This window comes from Bubalus kerabau, chromosome 23, assembly GCF_029407905.1.
Source record: "Bubalus kerabau isolate K-KA32 ecotype Philippines breed swamp buffalo chromosome 23, PCC_UOA_SB_1v2, whole genome shotgun sequence".
In the NCBI taxonomy this organism is placed as follows: Eukaryota; Metazoa; Chordata; class Mammalia; order Artiodactyla; family Bovidae; genus Bubalus; species Bubalus kerabau.
In genome coordinates, this window is record NC_073646.1 from 4,564,979 (window position 1) to 4,585,221 (window position 20,243).

A 20,243-nucleotide genomic window follows, 5' to 3' on the forward strand; every position below is an offset into this window, starting at 1 on the left:
AGAAGGCCAGTCCACAGAGCAGAAATCAACCAACGTTTTCTGTGAAGGCCGGGACAGAAAACATTTCAGACTTCGAGGGACATACGGTACCCATCTCCTTAGCTCTGCAGTTGTTGGGAAAAGCAGCCACAGACCGTAAGTCAATGAAGAGGCGTGGCCGTGTTCCAATAAAACTATTTACAAAGACAGGCAGCGGGCCAGTTCTGGCCACACAGTAGCTCGCAGCCCCTCCTGCAGAGGCAGAAAGGTCCATGAATGCCTGAGGCTTCAGCGCCCGAGGCAAACACATTAACTGCCAAGGGACATGAGGGGGGTCTTTCCAGGATAATGGAAATGCTCTAAAACTCAATGGTGGGATACCCGACCCTGTTACTTTAACAAAAGTCATCAAATGCGTCATATAAAACAAGCAATATTTATAAGTGTGTAAACAATACCTTGACAAAGTTTTAAGTTTTAAACAAGGATGGGGTAAGAAAATGAAGACAGCGCTGAGCGCCCACGGAAAGCTCCATCATTCTTCACTACCATCATCTTATTAACCGCCACCCTCTGCATCAGGACCGAGACACTGAGCTGCACACCCAGACTGGGGATGAAGGATCAGCGCCCTTCTCTCACCCCAGGCCACCCAACAGGCGGCCAGGAACACAGGCCAGAGGGTCTGGGCCCGTGGCCACTGCAGCTGGACGGGGAAAGAAGAGGCGCTGCTGCAGCCTGAGAAGACCAAACTGTTCCCTCGATGCGGGCAGGCTGCCAGGCGGACTGCTGGGCGCCCCCAGAGCAGCTGCAGGGGTGGACAAAAGCTCTCTTTGTGAGGGCCCATCTCTGGCTCTGCAGCCCAACCCGCCCCCTCCTTGGAGGGCCCTCAGCAGCCTGCCTGGCTGGGAGGATGCCTGCTGTGAGAGGTGATTTGCTGGGCTCTAGACGAGCACACAGGGCTAAGAACCACACGAGCTTGAGTCTTCCACAGTGACAGGGAGCCATCATCAGCCTGGACCACAGGCCAGTGCATACACCCCCCTCCTTCCAGCCTGACCACCTGGAGCACCAGCTTCCCTCCTCTCTGCCCAGGCTGGAGTTCTCAACCAGCAACAGCTTTCCCACAGAGAGGATGACAGGAGGGGCCCAGCCAACCACGGGGGTGCAGGACCAGGTGAGTAGGAATCCCTGGCCCCAGGGCAGGAGGGGTGAATTCCAGGCTTCCTGGGTCCAGTCTCTACTCACCTGAATGGCAGCCCAGGTGGGTCACCTGTCTCTTGTCCTCTCCCTGGCTTTCCAGAGGCACGATGCCCAGTACACCTATCAAACAAACACAGGGGCTCTGACTTCAGGCCTAATGGGGGATCTACTGCCCAGGGCTCCCAGAGGACACGAGACCCAAAAGCTTGGCCTTGGACCTTCCCGGAGCCTCCACCAACAGTAAGACCACATCCTTCTGGACGGAGTGGTTGGCCCGGGTTCGGTTCCTGCCCCACACAAGACTCTTCCGTGATATCGACTATGCAAAGACACAGCTGTCTCTTTACGGTGCTGTTTGGCCTTAGTAGTCAGCTCGGGGCCACCAGCTGCCACCTTCCCAATTCTACTTGAGAAAGAAGCCGTCACCCAAGAGCAGCAGAGCTGAGGGACAGGATACAGTGAGATACAGCTTTGCCTGAACCCCCTGGAATTTAGTTATATAAACCAAATTGTATCTGTTTTATCTGTTTCTTGCTTAAGTCAATTTGAAGTCTGAGTCATCACTAGCAACCTTCAGAGTCCCAACTAACACAGGGAGCTTTTACCTCCCTATTGATCTCAGCTGCCCCGACATGAGGAGTGGGTTGCATATGGGGACTGTTGGAAACAAAAGCAACAGCCCCCCACCCCCACCCCAGACCAAGCTCTTGAAGACCACAGCCAACACGTTTATACAACATGTGCGGTCAAACGCCCAAACTGAAGTCCATCTGCTTACTGCACATTGACCGCTTTGCAGGCGTCTAAGGCCCTTCATGGTGCTGACTTCTGAACCCCGAGAGGTCCCTCCAAGCCTCTGGCCTACAACGAGCCTGTCCTTCTGCCCTTGGTAGGGTGACAACGTTTGACTCTCCACATCCACGTTCACCTCCCTACCTGGACGGTCAGAGTTGAATGCAATTAAGCTGCAGCTGGCTTTGATATGGTTCCCACATGAGGGGGCAGTGCCTGCTCGAATGTCATTGATCCAGGCCTGTAAATAGAGAACAACAGAAAAAAAGGGTTGGCTAGGGCTCTGCCTAAAGCAGGGAGTAGGGCATACTGGAGGGAGACTCTACCTTAAAGCTGCACCATTAGAGATGCAGCTTTTGGATCAAACCCTGTCCCCACACACAGTCCCTTAGAAAATACAAAAAATGTCCTTGAAACAACAACCTGTCATAAGGGGGTCAATTTTGAGTATTAAATAAGTTCTCTAATAAGGGGCAGGAAAATGTCAGAAGGAAGCTCAGGCTGAACGAAGTCAAGGGGCTAATTGGGCAGTGTATGTGTTGGCTGGGGGTGGGGACTGACTCTGTTAAAAGGGAGAGAGAAGCAGAGAAAGGAGAAGTGAGCATCTAAGATAGATGGACTCAACTTCCTCAACGGCATTACTAAAGGTCTCCACCAAGTACGAGTCTCCTCCAAGCTCTGGAGGGAGAAAATACACAAGCTCAGAAAGGGGACAGTCAAGGCCTTTCCACGAAGTCCTATAGTCAGGTGAACGATGCACCCCCACGAATAGACAATAATGTTAACACCCACGGCAGAAGAGCAGAGCAACTCTTTTTCTAAGACTGAGCTCGGCGAGGTCCCAACATGTCTTGTATCAGCACCTCACAGCATCCCTGACGATCATCGAGCACCCAGATGTCCCAGCCCACCCGCTGACAGCATCCCGGAAACCACCCCCACCACCCTAGTTTCTTTTTTTTTTTTCCCCTAGTTTCTATTTCAATGTTCACCTGCTGGGGTAGGATGTTATCATCCACTATTATTGTTCCCTCTGGAGTCGTGTTTACTGTACAAATACAGTGACAGGAAATACAATAGTTTTGACAAAGAGAACAGACCACCTGTCTTCCCATCTCCCTAACATGTAAACCGTGTTAAGCTCTCTCTGCTATCTCTAGTTCCACACCTGCCTGCTTGCCTTGCTGGACTGAAGTCCACCAGGAACAAGTCCACTCGAGCCCCTCAAGTCCACTCTAGACCTCTCCAAGTGTACTGACTACACTGAGTGACGGTCTTAAACGCAAATGTGAGAACCTTTCCGCCACCACCCCTTCAACCCTTTGACGGCTCCCCGCTGCACTCAGTAGAAAACCCAGCTGCTTCCTGGGGCTCTTGGGCTCTGCAGGCCCACTCTGCACTAATCTGACATCATGCTTCCCTCTCACTGCCCTCCAACCACTCTGCCCCACTTTCCTTCCTCCACCTGGCTCCTTCTCACCCCTCTTCCCGAATGCCCAGCTGCTTCTCACCCTTCCTGCCTTAGCTTAAATGTCACCTCCTCCCAGCTGACGTCCTGGACTACCCTACTGAGGTTAATTCCACCTCTAGGTCCATCTCCATCTTAATCCCAGCGCCACCGTGTGTGTTCCCCAGTGCACTTATTAAATCTTGCATTGCCCTTGCCTGCCTGCATGCTTGCTGTCTGTCTCTCTCCTGAGCCTGTAAGCACCAGAGAGGGAGGAAATTGCTGTTGTGTTCACCGCTGTGGTTCCAGCAGCTGCACACGGCACGTGGGACGTGCCCCGGAAACACTGTCCAGAGGATTAGAACCAGGCTTCTGCCTCAGGTTGTCCTGAGGTGAGATGGCCTCTGATGGGGTCACCAGAGGTCAGTTTCTCCTCTTCATTATTGGAAGACACTCCCAGGCCTTCCAAATAATGTTTCACTGCAGACCCGGGTTGGCATCGACTCTGAAGAACATCCCTCATCAGGCCTCCTGCCTTTCCGGGGGGCCGTGGGGACTCCCCCGCCACCTGGTTCAGCTCTTTCTCTGGCCTCCACCTGCTTCGGCTTCCCACGCCCCACCCAGGCTTTGGCAGCATCACCCTGAGTAGGGGAAGAGCTCAAGCCAGCCGCGAGAGGAAGCGCCGGCGGAAACCCAAGGGAGGGGCGCGTCTCTGGTCGAGGAGCTCCCCCTCTCCAATGACACACCCGGACTCGCCAAGGCCAGGACAGAAAGGGGCATCTCTCTCGCACCCCAGCCCCGGGCAGGGGCGACCGAGGAGGCGGGGAGGAGGGGTTGTGGCTCCCAGGCGAGGCCGACCGGAAGCCGGGAAGGCAGGCAGCCTCGTAGGCCTCAGGCCTCGGCCCCACCGGGCGGGCGGCGCCGCCTCGGGGGTCCCGTTGCGAGGCAGGACCTCGGTGTTCAACGAGAGCCCAGAATGTCCCAGGAGCTCCAGGCTCTGACCGCCGCGCGGCCACAGGGCGGCCTGGACGCCTGACCCGGGCCTTAAGGGGGCGCCCCCGGGGCAGGCGGGCTCGGGGGGGGGGTCCCCGCGCTGGGCCAGGGGCGGGGGAAGGGTTGCCGCCGGGCAAGGGGCTACGGAAGCCGGGCGTACCTCGCGGCGGGGCGGCCGAGCCTCCGTGTGCCGGAACTTGGACACCTTGAAGCGGTTCATGGCGGCGGGGACAGCAGCGGGTGCAGCTTCGGGGACACGGGCGTCGGCTCTCAGGTGCACGGCTCGCGGCCGGGACTCCCGCCGCCTCCGGCCCCACCCGCCGCCTGCCGCCCGTGGCCACGCCCCCAAGCCAATCGCAGCCCTCTCCGGTCTGTCGGGCCACACCCCCATCCCCCTCTCACTCCGCGCGCACGCCGCAGGCCCCACCTTCCGGCCAATCGCCGCTCGACCGCCCCTCGAGGCCACGCCCCAATGCCGGAGGGTTGGAGTCGCGGACTGAGAGGTCACGTGCGGCGAGCTGTCCGCCCCCGGCCGGGTTGGGCGTGCAGGACCCTGGACCACGGCTGCGATTTTGTGGGCAGGGTTTGTCCCCGGGAGGCTTTCCAGGGTTCGGGGCACGCCCTTCTCCGGGAGGAGGGAAAGCAGAAATGAACTAGCTCCATTTCGGAGACAGGGAACGCTCTCAGGCGCCGCTGGCACCGAGTCACAGGGATAATGAATGGCAGCAGAGGAGAGCCCGTATCTGATGCAAATCCCTGCCGGTAAGACCTAAAGGCTCCGCTTCTCACCCACCCTGCTTAGGTCAGGTGGGCTCCGTAGGAGGGGGTAATGGAGCCTTCAGCGTCCCTTATAAGGGCAAGTCTTGGCCGCAGGCCTTGGGCGCTGTGGGCCAAGACTCCTGGTAGGCAATCAATCAATTACAGATAAGCTGAAACGGCAGTAGATAAGAGCTATGGAGAATCCCTTGAATGGCCAATTTGCCCAACCAGCGCTTCTTGTTTAGTTACCGAACAAACCTGGGGTCATTCATTCCACAAGCCTTTCTCTTCGCTTTGAAAATTGACTCTGTGATTCCAGAATAGGCTTTCTGCTTGATACCAGACAGAACACCTGCTCAGGCGTGTCTGGAAAGGGGACTTTGATCTGAGGAAGACGAATGATCAGTCGCAGTGGCCAGCTGCTGTGAAAACTCGCTTTCCGCAGCCGGCTGCAGACAACAGCTTCAGTTGAGGCAGAATGCCTAGAGGGTCATTCTGAAAGCTCAGCCTGGCGACACGCATGCATGGATCCCTAAAATCCAAGTTCTTGTTTTCAGTTCTCACAGGTAAACTGTGACCACTCAGAGGCCATTACTGAGTTAGGAGGGAACTTTGATCTCCATAGACTGTCAGGTTAAGTTGACTGAACTGGGATTTTGAATTTTGAGCGGGCTGGCAGCCACTGAAGTGTAGTTTTCCCACGACATATTCTTCAGACAGTGGAATTCCAGCAGCTTTGCAAAAGGAAACATTAGTGCAATCTTGAGTTGGTTGGTTGTGGTGCTCAATTATTGCAGACATCGCTTGTGCTTTTTATAAAAAAATTGTGGCAAAAAAAATATAATTTTTACCTATACAGTTCAGGAGTGTTAAACTTTTTCATGCAACACTGGAACTATAGCCATTAGACAACAGGTCCCCATTTCCCCTTCTCCCCAACCCCTAGTAACCATCATTCTGCTTCCTGTTTCTATGAATTTGACTACTTTAGATACCAAATCTAAGTGAATACTACACCATTTATCCCTCTGTGACTGGCTTATTTCCTTTGGTGTAAGGTCCCCATATCTGTAGACCAAATTTAGCCCATGGAATGTCCATTTGATGCTTTCAAACTGTGATGCTAGGGAAGACTCTTGAGAGCCCATTGGACAGCAAGGAGATCTAACCAGTCAATCCTAAAGAAAATCAATCCTGAATATTCATTGGAAGGACTGATGCTGAAGCTGACACTCCAATACTCTGGCCACCTGATGCAAAGAGCCAACTCATTGGAAAAGACCCTGATGCTGGGAGAGATTGAGGACAGGAGAAGAGGGCAAAAGAGGATGAGATGGTTGGATGGCATCACCGACTCAATGGATATGAGTTTGAGCAACTCCAGGAGATAGTAAAGGACAGGGAAACTTGGCGTTCTGCCATCCATGGGGTGGCAAGGAGTCAGACACAGCAGAGTGACTAAACATGTCCATTTGTTACCTCTAGGGGTTCAAGTTCTGACCCTGGCTGTGCTGGGTCATGTAACTCTTGCTACAAACTAGGGGCTGGTGGAAAAAAACTAGAAGAATGTCAACTTTTCGATTGCCACAGTGACCAACTTGAGTGCCATAGCAGGGGAGAGGGAAGGGCCAGAGGAACATCATCAAGGCCCAGAGAGTGACCATCCCACATGTAGCCAGGTCCATTCTGGCTGGAGAGAATGATTCTAGTAGAGAGTTCAGACCTGGAAGACTGCTGCAGACTTGAGTAGAATAAATTTCTTCATGGATTGCAAAGCTCAACTGAAGCCTGCAGGATTCTTTCTAGCCCCCTAGGGCTACAATTACTAGCTTTGTCTCTGCAATCCTAGAATCCCAACCTCTCTGTTTGCTTATAAGGACACTGGAAGACACCTCTCCACCCTCAAAGGCAGTCTATCAAAATGTGGATCAAATTTCAACAAAGAGAGGATGTCTGGTTAGCTAGGTGCATGGCAAAATGATGTTGATTTCACAGGTCCTATTTCCAAGAGTCATTAATAATGAACAAGAATTTGGGAGTCCAGTTGTAGCGAAGTCCTCATTCTGGAAAAATCAGAAGTGCTTCATGTAACCACAGGAAGAGACATCAGCAGAAATAAAAAGCACAAGCAAAAAGAAACCAAACACACACACACACCCAAAAGCATTAAAGAGCCGTAGGATGCATCTTTATTTTATACTATGATGCTAAAGAAAAGAAATATCTGACATGGTGTTCCCTTAATCTTCAGCAAGGTCAGTGGTTTCTGTAAAGTAGAATTTTTGCAAGAGAGGGAGGTATGAGGCCAGCTGCAGTGCCAACAGCAAATTATTTAGATCTAGTTATCTGCCCCTGAAATGACTGTTTATTAAAAAATATATTGAAAACATTTTTTATGCATAAGCCATGTTCATTTCAGGAGCTGGCATAGAAAGGCATGTGTAGTTACGTCAACACAGGAAAAGAACCATTAAGCAACAAAATACATTTCAAAAATAGAGACATTTCAAAAAAAATGACAGTGCAGCTTGTGTTGTTATTTTCTTGTTTATGGAGGTGTACCCACGTAGTCTTGGGGTTCAGGAGTCTTACTACATCCAGTGATTTGTTCTGATTTTTTCCAAGTTATGTATATTTATTTTTGGCCACACCATGCAGCATGGGGGAATATTAGTTCCATGACAAAGGATCAAAACCATGCCCCCTGCAATGGAAGCTCAGAGTCTTAACCGCTGGACCACCAGGGAAGCCCCCTGAATATTTTAATAGAAACACACACTTTAACTTTTGTGGTGATAATTCACAACTAAAGGACATTTCCATAGAAAAGTCTGTCATTTTCTAAGGTGATGTTTTGCACTTTGGAGTCTGCTAATCACTGGGGGATCCAGAGTTCTCAGCATCTGTGATCCACCCCCCCCCACCTTTTTATTCCATTTAAGAGTTCCTTTCAGGGACTTCCCTGGTGGTCCAATGGTTAAAAATCCACCTTGCAGGGCTTCCCTGGTGGCTCAGACCATAAAGAATCTGGCCACAATGCCAGAGACCGAGGTTCAATTTCTTGGTTGAGAAGATCCCCTGGAGAAGGGAATGGCAACCCACTCCAGTATTCTTGCCTGGAGAGTTCCATTGATGGAGGAGCATGGCGGGTTACACGGCATAGGGAACCACCCCCCTATAATTAAAAGAAAATGATAAATAAAAATCCACCTTGCAATGCAGGGGGACATGGGGTCAATCCCTGGTTGGGGAACGAAGATCCCACATACCACGGGACAACTAAGCCCAAAGATCACAACTAGAGAGTCCATGAGCCACAACAAAAGCCCCGTGACATGAAGAAGATCCCCAGTGCTGCAGCTAAGATCCCACACAGCCAAATTAAATAAGTATTAAAAAAAAAAGTTCCTTTCATTTCTCAGATTTGTAAAACACTGCTGAAGTTTAAGCCTAGTTTGGGCAGAAGGGTATTCAGCTGGGACCTGGAGTCACTTGTGGTTTAAAGGGCTTTTAAGGAAATCATTACCACGAAAGTCCCATTGGAAGTACCTGGGTGAGCCATGCAAGGACACAGTTCATCTCCTGCTGCAGGGAACAGCACCCATTGCAGAGGTCAGGCCTGGGAACATCTGGGCCCGACACTCCACACTTCCTCGGAATTGTCCCATACTCTCTTGGGCTTCTCTGGTAGCTTAGATGGTTAAAGAATCTGCCTGCAATGCAGGAGACCGGGGTTCAATTTCTGGGTCTGGAAGATACCCCGGAGAAGGGATTGGTGTCCCATTCCAGTATGCTTGCCTGGAGAATCCTCACGGACAGAGGAACCTGGCGGGCTACAGTCCACAGGATCACAAAGTCAGACATGACAGAGCAACTAACACACACACACACACACACTCTTGGGGAGGAAAGAAAACACTACTAGAGAAATGGTGAGCTGGCTTGTATTGCCCTTGAAGGCTTAGGCCCTTCTGCCCTCGCTGGAAGGGCTCCTCACTCACAGTGGAGAAGGACCAGCCACTCCATCACAGAGACAAGGACTTGGGAGGTCCCTTGTACCTCAGGTGGCCAGTGTCCACTGGAAATCATAGGGTAGACCCTCTGGTCTTCCTTGGCCTTCAGTCTGGCATGTCCCGGTGGACCATGCTTCAATTCCCTGCTAGCGCTCACAGACCTCCTCAACTTGGGGGAGCCGGAGAGGGCCCAGTGGAATAGTAAAATGAGAAGTGAAGACGGGGAGAGGCTTGCGCAACTTGTCTGCCTCTTGCAAAACGTTTGTTTCTCCTTAAAGCTCAAGTTTTTGGCTTTAGACTGGAAAAGGGGGCAGCGGGAGTTGGGGGGAAGTGGTGGAGGAAGCAGACCCAGGACATATTCTGCCCGACAGTGTGGGTAGCTGTGTCCTGTGTGCTCATCCCAGTTTTTTAATCACAAGCCTGGAGAGGATCTGTTTGCTTTTCATCACAGCTGAAAGACTTGCATGGCACTGAAATAGTCTGTAGGTGAGGGTGGTAGTAAATATTAGCCCTGCTTCCTTTCGCTGTGAAAAGCAAATGAAATTCTGCATGAGGAAGTGCTCTGTAAGCCATCCAGAGCTGTATGACTGGAACTATTGATCATAATCTATGAAGGCACATGGTTTAAAGGAAAGAGCTCTGGTTTGACTGTTAGAAGATCTTGGTTCACTGACCCACAAGCTGTGTGTCGTTGTAGAAGTCTTTCCACTTTTCAGGGCTTAGTTTGGTGTTGTTTTGCAGGACGCTGGGGAGAGGGTCCATTCGTAAAAATGGGGCTAGCCTCTGCCCTACTTAACCTAGAGGGCTGTGATTGTATCAGGAGGGAAAACATGAGGAAGTTCTTTGTGAACCGGAAAGAGACTGCCTGAAGTTGGTCCTGTAGATGTCTCAAGGTGGTTACCTCCAAATAAAGATAATTCATTATCAGACTTCGCTGGTGGCACAGGGGATGGGAACCTGCCTGCCAATGCAGGAGACAGAGGTTTGATCCCTGGTCCGGGAAGATTCCACCTGCTGCGGAGCCACTAAGCCAGTGCACCACAACTACTGAAGCCTGTATGCTCCAGGGCCCAAGAGCCACAACTAATGAGCCCTTGTGCCGCAACTACTGAAGCCTGCACACCCTACAGCCAGCAAGCCAAAACCACTGAGCTCACATGCCTAACGCCTGTGCTCTGCACCAAGAAAACCCAAGCACTGCAGTGAAGACCCAGCGTAGCCAAAAGAAAAAAAAAAAAAAACCACTTCATTATCTTTTTCCCCCAAACCGCTCCTTTCCCAGGATTTTTAGTTTGGCATGACCACTGCTTAAAGAACATAAAAAGAGCATATTCATTGTCTCCAAACAACCATGACTCAGGCTGATTCAGGAAGCACAAACCAAGGACCACTTCTGTGGAGACTTCGCAAGCTTTGTACCATACTCACATTTAGTAATTGTATCATCTCCTGTTTTTCTATGGTGATCAGCAGTGAGAGAAACCAGGAGCAGGCCTAGGCTATTCTCTCCAAGGAGTCTTTTTTTTTTTTTTCCCAGCTGTGTCTCTAGTTGAGGCATGCAGGTATAGTTGCCCCTAGTTGAGGCATGCGGGTATAGCTGCCCCGTGGTGTCTGGGATCTTAGTTCCCGACCAGGGATTGAACCCATGTCCCCTGCATTGGAAGGTGGATTCTTAACCACTGGATCACAGGGAAGTCCCCTCACCAGGGAATTTTGCCAGAGGCTTTCTGTGTTGAGTTGAGGGCCTTTCTTCCCTCCTTTAGTATCCACCCTCACCCACTCCACTACCCTGGGGCTCTCTGCTTCATAAGAGGAGATATAGGCTCCCTGACAAATAGCCTTCCAGCTACCCACTAAAACAAGAATACGTACCCACTTTCTGTATGGAGGATCTTCGCTGTTAATCACTACGGGGAAATAGATGGAGGAGGGGGACTAAAATACCAAAAAATGAGGGTTACAAGGCTGACAAAGTTTTCATACTAGTGAGCCCTCATTCCTAACTTACTCTGAGGTGGTAAATGAAAATCTCTTTGGCTCTTGTTCTCAACTTTTATTCCTCAAAGCTGTACTTCTCTCAACCAGCACCCTCCCGCCTCCCCTTAGGTTTTGGGATCCCTGTGGGCAAGTAACTATCAGCGTTCTCTCTGGTGTCCCAGTGCTTAGCACAGAGCCTCAGCACATACTGAGCACCTACTACATGCCAAATACAGTATGAAGGCTTTACAAGGATTATCTCACTCTCTCCTCAGATGATCCCTTGAGGTATCACTACGCCCTGGTACTACTATGTCCATTTTAAGAAAAAGGAAACAGGCACAGAGAGGTAAAGTAAATTGTCAAGGACACACAACTGTTAACTGGCAGAGCTGGGATTCGGTCCCAGGTAGTCTGACTCCAGAGCCCACACTCTTAAAGCGCTATGCAGTCCTGTGCTTAGTCGCTCAGTCGTGTCTGACTCTTTGCAACCCCAAGGACTGCAGCCTGCCAGGCTTCTCTGCCCATGGGAATTCTCCAGACAAGAATACTAGAATGGGTTGCCGCACCCTTCTCCAGGGGATCTTCCCAACCAAGGGATTGAACCCGGGTTTTCCCAATTGCAGACACATTCTTTACCATCTGGGCCACCAGGGAAGCCCAAAAGCACTATGCTGGAGACATTTAAATATTTGTTGAATATATCAAACAAACTTATACCCACTTCCCATCCCATGTCAATCTTTTCCTGTTTCTCTATGACATCCCTTGCTCACCTCAGTTCTCTGAATTCCCTAGCCCAAACTCTCAAGTATTTCTTGCAGTTTACAGCAGCCTCCTAACCGTTCTTCACTGGACCAGTGGTTTTTAACCTTCTTTCAATCTTAGAGCCTGTGGAGAATTTGACTGATGAAAGCTATGGATATTTCCCCAGATTAATAACCACATACACAAAAATCATGTGTAATGGGGGAGGGGCAAGGAGCACACATCACCTTAGATCCATCCAGGAGTCCTCAGGTTCCTTTCTATTGTTAGGGGTGGTGGTGGTGGGAGTGTGAAAGCGGAAACCCCTCTGCAGGACTAACCAGGCCAGGTTCTTCTTTCTAGACTCATCTCCAGTCATACATCCCAAGTTTAGCTAGCGCGTACAGGGCAAGTACTTTCGCATCTGCTTTTGAAGTTCTTGCTACTTAGAACACTCTTCCCCTCCACTCCAACCTGGCGCAGTTTTCACCAAAGTCCAACTCAAATGTTGCCTCTTAGATGCCTTCCCTGACACCAATCTGTCGGAGAAACCCCCTCGCCTGTGTGCCTCTAACACTGTTTATACCTTCGATAGCACCGACCACGTTATCTCAGTGGCTAAGATGCCTCTCGCCTCACTGTGTGCTCCTCCAAAGCAGGGATGGTGAGTCAGTCATCACTGTATCCTCGACGTTCTAGAACGCGCGTGGCACCGTGTAGGTACCCACAACGTTTATTAAACTCGTTTTTGGGTAGCTCGGCTCACAGTCCGCGATCGGCAAGTTCACTACAGGTTTGGAGAAGACAAATGACGCTTAGCAGAGAGCCGAGCGATCCAAGTCCTTTTCGTGGTGAATCAGCCAGAGGAAGAGTGAGCGTGGAGCCTGGCTCTGGGAAATAGGTTAACCAAGGTAACCGCTTGCGCACACGAGTGAGTAAGCCTCAGCTAGAAAACCTGAGACTCAGGGTCAAGAAAAAGGAAGCCGCACGGCATGCTGGGATCTGCGGGATGTAAGGCCGCATTGCACGCCGGGACTTGTAGTCCGGTCCCCCCCAAGCCCCCGCCACGCGCCCCGGCCAGGCCTCTCAGACCCGTTACATTCGGCTACATTCAACCACGTCTTTACACAGATAAGGTGAAGTATTGATCGTCCAGCACAGAATGAAGGGTCTTCTTAAGCCAAGTTACCAATTAGCACTTTTTAGAGTAAATACCTTTTCGGCGTCGGCAACCGAGAAAGCGCACTGGGTGCGGATGCGCACGCGCAACGCTAGTAGGTTTTTTTTTTTTTTCTCCTCCCCCTCCCCTCTAGAGTGCCCGCAGCAGGCCCCGCCCCCGGAAGCACCGGCTCCGCGCGCGTGCGTCGTCCTCGTGAGGCCGCCTTGAGCCGGGTGGCGCAGGCGCAGTGTCCCCGGGCCAAGATGGCGGCGCGGCGCTCCACACGCTGGTTGCTGGTAGCTGTGGGGATCCCGCGGCTGCCGGCTGCAGCGGGGAGAGGGGCCCGGCCGCCCATGGGGGGCGTGGTGGGGGCGTCGCTGGGCCGCAATTTGAGCGTCACCGCCTTCCCGCCTTCCCTGGGAGGTCGCGGTCCTGGGGCGCTGCTGACATTGAGACCCGGTGTCAGCTTCACAGGTGAGGGTAGGCTCTAGCGCCCAAGGCCTGGAAAGGAGTGACTCTCTTCGCTCCAGCTACGAGCGTAGCGGGATGGAGTGTGTCTTCTGACCTACTTGCGGAACCGCTCTGGGGAGGTGGGCCGGCAGGAGGCAGAGAGGCCCAAATGGCTGCTCAGAAGCGGTGAAGGAGGAAGAGCTGCGTGGAGCCTCGAGCGGAGGGGACGAAACGCTCCGAGGCCGTGAACCTTCACCTCTCTGGCAATATTTCTGGAGGCCTCTTTCCCGCCATCTAGTGCTCCCCTGCCCAATTCCTTTTTCATCCCTCTACTTCCTAGCCTGTAGCGGCGGGGCAGAGGTAACTGCCATTCGGTGAGCACCGGCTCTTTGGCTCGGTAGGCACTGTGTACCTGGTCTCTCTTGATGGTAACAGCCCTACAAGGTGGGGATAATCATCCCCACTTTAAAGAATGGGAAACTGAGGTTCTAGCAGAGTTGACCCGCCCAAGGTCATAAAGTTAGATAAGGAGAGTTGTCTCGAGCCTAGAATTGTTCTTTCAGAGCTTAGTCTCTTCTGCCACATGATGTAGATCGAAGGGCACACTGTTTTTTAGAGGTCTTTATGTTGGTTATTGGGCTTCCCTGGTGGCTCAGTGCGGTAGAGAATCTGGCCTGCCAGTGCAGAAGATGCAGGTTCTATCCCTGGGTCGGGGAGATCCCATGGAGAAGGAAATGGCACCCCACTCCATTATTGGTACCTGGGAAATTCCATGGGCAGAGCCTTGCGGGCTACAGTCCTTGGAGTCAGGAAGAGTCGGACACTTTAGGGACTGAGCACAGTGTGTTGCTTATTGCAATAAAAATGCAAACTAATATTTACTAAGCACTCTCTATGTATGAGGCAAGGATTGCTTCCATGAGGTAAACACTTACTATTATTTGGCCAAGCTGGTGGTCTTGTGGGATGTTAGTCCCCCAACCAGGAGTGGAGCTGGGCCCCTGCAGTGAAAGTGAGAACTCCTAAGCACTGGACTGCCAGGGAATTCCTACTGTTATTCTGTTTTATAGGTTAAGAAACCTAGTCTTAGATGTTAACCTGTAGAATGTCACAAAACTAGAAAGGGATTGCTCCTTGCCTGCTGCTTCTGTAATTGATGGAGGTGATGTTGAATTAGCATATATTAAGCTTTTTAGCTTAGCCATGGTGGTTTCTTATGCTGTGTGTTTGGACAATGTCCTTTATAGTGAGATAAGGAAGGAGGAAATTGAACCACTAATTATGTGCCTGAATTGTGCTCGATGTTTGTGTCCCCTAGAATTTGTGCAAATGCTATTTATCTATAAACTTACAGAGATGATTAATTAGAGGGGCCTGACAAGGTAGTTTACTTAAGATAATGTCCCAATAAGATCCAGTTTTGTAATGCTTACATAAAAGCCAGTCATTATGTATCAGTAATTGTGATTGCCTTGTACAGTGAACACTGGTTCTAGTTGTGTGTGTGTGTGTGAGAGAGACAGAGAGAGACCTGGGTGGATTATTTAAATCCTTTTGTGCTTATCATTCCTTAATTGAAAATATTTTAGTTTATAGGTATTTATTGAGGACTTGTCATATGCCAGGTTCTGTTCTAGGTACTGGAGATACAGCAGAGAACAAAGAGATGGGATGTGATTTTGGTCAGGTGATCCCATTTGTTTATTCTGTTCCTGCTACCTATATTTCCTCACAGTAGTCTGCCCTGGTTTCCTCAGGATTTGGAAGTGATGTCATGCTGTATTTCTCAGTATGAGCAAAAGTGGTCATTTTTAGGTTTTGCCAACATTTTCTAATATCAGGGTTGTTGTGAATAGCATTTGCCTGCATCTTTATGCTGAAATATAATTCCTTAGATATCTGTGAAGGTAAATTTGTTCATATCACATATGTACACATTCGGAGAACATTTTTTTGGTGATTGTGTATGTGTGAAAGGAGGCAGACAAGCGCTAAATGGGAGCCTGGCATGGGGTCATTACTGAGGAGCTACGCGGTCAGCTGTCCTTTTCTTCAAGTTAGCCCAGTGCCCACAGTGGGCATGTTTTGTATCAGGTGTTGAACATGTGTGAGAGGTAGTGTCCTTCATGGTGCTCTGTTACCTATCACATCTTAGGGCATCAACTCAGCTCCCAAACGTTGGTCTGCGATCTCATCGCAAATCCAGTAGTACAATTAGATGATGTTAAAACAACACTTTATATCTGACTTGTTCTCCCAGAGTGGAAGGTAGTTTCCTCACACCTTCTCCCAGAGTGGAAGGTTGGCTATTCTTGGAATGACTTTGGAGGCTTATCCTGTTCTGGCTTGTTCTGAAATTGTCCAGACATTTATTGGTCATATCTTGGGTGGTGGGGAATGTATCTATTAAGTGAACTCTTGCTATATCATTGCTAATCTTTGATGCTTTGGGGATGGTGTCAGAAGCCATCAAACTTCTAGTTCAATGTGACTTGTCTTTATATTCAGTTTTACACATTACTGTCTTCCTGTTCTTAACCCAAGCCCAAGTTGTCTCCTCATGATGTTGAACCTGCAGCTTCCAGAACCTTTGCCACTACCGACCTCTGCCTTCTGGATTAAAGGGGGATGGGGGGAAGAGGCAGGGTGGGTCAAGGTAACCCCTCACCCCTGCAGTGAAGCGAAATGCTCAGACACTAGCTCTGCTATTTTTTCTCAAATATGACCAAAGAAAGTGGTACCTGCTGCTCCCTCACTGTCTGCTTTTCATATTTTAGAAAATCTAGGGTGAGTCGGGGTGGGGGGGATCCAGAAAATATGGATCCGCTTCCTGCTTCTGATTTGTAATGGCAAACCAGTATTCTTGCCTTGAGAACCCCATGAACAGTATGAGAAGGCAAAAAGGTAGGACACTGAAAGATGAACTCCCCAGGTCAGTAGGTGCCCAATATGCTACTGGAGATCAGTGGAGAACTAACTTGAGAAAGAATGAGATGGAGCCAAAGCAACACCAGTTGTGGTTGTGACTGGTGATGGAAGTAAAGTCCAATGCTGTAAAGAGCAATGTTGCATAGGAACCCGGAATGTTAGGTCCACGCTGCTGCTGCTGCTGCTAAGTCACTTCAGTTGTGTCTGACTCTGTGTGACCCCATAGACCGCAGCCCACCAGGCTCCTCCATCCCTGGGATTCTCCAGGCAAGAGTACTGGAGTGGGTTGCCATTGCCTTCTCCATAAATCAAGGCAAATTGGAAATGGTCAAACAGGAGATGGAACATCAATATTTTAGGAATCAGCAAACTAAAATGAACTGAAATGGTGAATTTAACTCAGATGACCATTATATCTACTACTGTGGGCAAGAATCCCTTAGAAGAAATGGAGTAGCCATCACGGTCAAAAAAAAGTCTGAAATGCAGTACTTGGATGCAATCTCAAAAATGACAGAATGATCTCTGTTTTGTTTCCAAGGAAAACCATTCAATATCACAGTAATCCAAGTCTATTCCTGACCAGTAATGCTGAAGAAGCTGAAGTTGAACAGTTCTATGAAGACCTACAAGACCTTCTAGAACTAACACCCAAAAAAAGATGTCCTTTTCATTATAGAGGACTGGAATGCAAAAGTAGGAAGTCAAGAAATACCTGGAGTAACAGGCAAATTTGGCCTTGGAGTACAGAATGAAGCAGGGCAAAGGCTAGTGGAGTTTTGCCAAGAGAACGGACTGGTCATAGCAGACACCCTCCTCCAACCACACGAGAGATGACTCAACACATGGAGATCACCAGATGGTCAACACCAAAATCAGATTGATTATATTCTTTGCAGCCAAAGATGGAGAAGCTCTATACAGTCAGCAAAAACAATACCAGGAGCTGACTGTGGCTCAGATCATGAACTCATTGCCAAATTCAGACTTAAATTGAAGAAAGTAGAGAAGACCATTAGACCTTTCAGGTATGACCTAAATCAAATCCCTTATGACTATACAATGGAAGTAAGAAATAGATTCAAGGGATCAGATCTGATAGAGTGCCTGAAGAACTATGGACGGAGGTCCATGACATTGTACAGGAGGCAGGGATCAAGACCATCCCCAAGAAAAAGAAATGCAAAAAGACAAAATGGCTGTCTGAGGAGGCCTTACAAATAGCTGTGAAAAGAAGAGAAGTGAAAGGCAAAGGAGTAAAGGAAAGATATACCCATTTGAATGCAGAGTTCCAAAGAATAACGAGATATTTAAGAAAACCTTCAGTGATCAATGCAAAGAAATAGAGGAAAACAGTAGAATGGGAAAGACTAGAGATTTCTTCAAGAAAATCAGAGATACCAAGGGAACATTTCATGCAAAGATGAGCTTAATAAAGGACAGAAATGGTATGGACCTAATAGAAGCAGAAGATACTAAGAAGAGGTGGCAGGAATACACATAACTATACAAAAAAGATCTTCATGAACCAGATAATCATAATGGTGTGATCACTGACCTAGAGCCAGACATTCTGGAATGTGAAGTCAAGTGGGCCTTAGGAAGCATCACTATGAACAAACCTAGTGGAGGTGATGGAATTCCAGTTGGGCTATTTCAAGTCCTAAAAGATGATGCTGTGAAAGTGCTGCACTCAATATGCCAGCACATTTGGAAAACTCAGCAGTGGCCACAGGACTGGAAAAGGTCAGTTTTCATTCCAATCTCTAAGAAAGGCAATGCCAAAGAATGCTCAAACTACCACACAATTGCACTCATCTCACACACTAGCAAAGTAATGCTCAAAATTCTCCAAGCCAGGCTTCAACAGTACATGAACCGTGAACTTCCAGATGTTCAAGCTGGATTTAGAAAAGGCAGAGGAACCAGAGGTCAAATTGCCAACATCCATTGGATCATTGAAAAAGTGAGAGAGTTCCAAGAAACATCGCTTTATTGACTATGCCAAAGCCTGTGACTGTGTGGATCACAACAAACTGTTGAAAATTCTTAAAAGAGATGGGAATACCAGACCACCTGACCTGCCTCCTGAGAAATCTGTATGCAGGTCAGGAAGCAACAGTTAGAACTGGAGATGGAACAACAGACTGGTTCCAAATCTGGAAAGGAGTATGTCAAGGCTGTATATTGTCACCCTGCTTATTTAACGTATATGCAAAGTACGTCATGAGAAATGCTGGACTGGATGAAGCACAAGCTGTAATCAAGATTGCCGGGAGAAATATCAATAACCTCAGATATGCAGATGACAGCACCCTTGTGGCGGAATGTGAAGAATAACTAAAGAGCCTCTTAATGAAAGTGAAACAGGAGAGTGAAAAAGTTGGCTTGAAACTCAACATTCAGAAAGCTAAGATCATGGCATCTGGTCCCATCACTTCATGGCAAATAGATGGGGCAACAGTGGAAACAGTGACAGACTTTATTTTCTTGGGCTCCAAAATCACTGTCAATGGTGACTGCAGCCATGAAATTAAAAGATGCTTGCTCCTTGGAAGAAAAGTTATGACCAGCCTAGACAGCATATTAAAAAGCAGAAACATTACTGTGCCAACAGAGGTCCGTCTAGTCAAAACTATGGTTTTTCCAGTGGTCATGTATGGATGTGAGAGTTGGACTATAAAGAAAGCTGAGCACCGAAGAATTGATACCTTTGAACTGTGGTGTTGGAGAAGACTCTTGAGAGTCCCTGGACTGCAAGGAGATCCAACCAGTCCATCCTAAAGGAAATCGGCCCTGAATATTCATTGGAAGGACTGATGCTGAAACTCCAATACTTTGGCCACCTGATGCGAAGAGCTGACTCATTGGAAAAGACCCTGATGCTGGGAAAGATAAGGTGGGAGGAGAAGGGGACAACAGAGGATAAGATAGTTGGATGACATCACCAACTCAATGGACATGAGTTTGAGGAAACTCTGGGAGTTGGTGATGCACAGGAAGGCCTGGTGTGCTGCGACCATGGGGTCGCAAAGAGTCAGACATGACTGAGCGACTTGTTCTCTTGTCTGATTATCCTTAATCTTGGCACCTTTCCTGGATATGCTCAATACCCTTGGCTGTCTTTTTTGCCTACACAGATTTTAAGTAGTTTCCCAGTCCTTGTTGTTAATGGTTTGAGAGTTCTTTTTTATGCAAATCTGATCAAGTCTCTGTTTAAGACTTGCAGTAGCTCCCTGTTGTCCTCAGGATAAAATCCAAACTTTAGCATCACTGACTCGATGGATGTGAATTTGAGCAAATTTGGGGAGATAGTGAAGGATAGGGAAGACTGGTGTACTGCAGTCCATGGGGTCACAAAAAGTCGGACACGATTTAGCCACTGAACAACAGCAACAACTAACATACTCAGAGGCCCTTCTGTTTATTCCCAGCACCTATCATTTTCATCATCATCTCTAACTACCCCTCTACCCTACCCCACCTCCACACACACTTACTTGAGTCTCTAGTCCTGTCGTAGCACCTGCAGTTGCACAAGGACTTTCTCCCTCCAAACCAAAGGTGATCACATGACGTAATTGCCAAAGGGAGAACTTTTGAAAGCGAATGAGAATGCTATTGCAAACAACGCCAGGACTGCAGGCATAAATCTGGATGGATTCCAGCCCTCCTTAGCCAGGACTGCAGGCGTAAATCTGGATGGATTCCAGCCCTCCTTAGCCAAATTAATTTCTGCAGCTTAACAGCAGCTGCCTTAGAAGACCTTCACTGAAACTTCTGAGACTGGGTTGTG

At 49.1% G+C, this 20,243-nt stretch overlaps 2 protein-coding genes and 1 long non-coding RNA gene across 4 annotated transcripts in view; 1 reads left to right on the plus strand and 2 right to left on the minus strand.

The window, feature by feature from the left end:
* The window catches only part of CORO7 (coronin 7), a 52,864-nt gene extending 48,153 nt beyond the window's left edge, over positions 1–4,711 (minus strand). Inside the window, exons 1-3 of the mRNA XM_055561246.1 lie at positions 4,575–4,711; positions 2,119–2,215; positions 1,228–1,302 (exon numbers count right to left, since the gene is read on the minus strand). Of these exons, the coding sequence (XP_055417221.1) occupies positions 1,228–1,302; positions 2,119–2,215; positions 4,575–4,634 (232 nt within the window). The 5' untranslated portion in view covers positions 4,635–4,711. The remainder of the gene's footprint in view (positions 1–1,227; positions 1,303–2,118; positions 2,216–4,574) is intronic.
* Positions 4,712–7,352: 2,641 nt separating this feature from the next.
* LOC129637262 (uncharacterized) lies at positions 7,353–12,878 on the minus strand. The gene is made up of 3 exons (XR_008707404.1): positions 12,159–12,878; positions 11,940–12,054; positions 7,353–8,886 (listed from the first exon to the last, which is right to left on the minus strand). It is a non-coding gene; the product is annotated as an uncharacterized LOC129637262 (long non-coding RNA).
* Positions 12,879–13,286: 408 nt separating this feature from the next.
* DNAJA3 (DnaJ heat shock protein family (Hsp40) member A3) overlaps positions 13,287–20,243 on the plus strand; it is a 30,909-nt gene continuing 23,952 nt past the window's right edge. Inside the window, exon 1 of one of the 2 annotated variants that reach the window (XM_055561507.1) lies at positions 13,287–13,543. In XM_055561507.1, coding sequence (XP_055417482.1) covers positions 13,333–13,543 — 211 coding nt within the window. In that variant the 5' untranslated portion in view covers positions 13,287–13,332. The remainder of the gene's footprint in view (positions 13,544–20,243) is intronic. The other variant, XM_055561508.1, reaches the window with a different exon arrangement.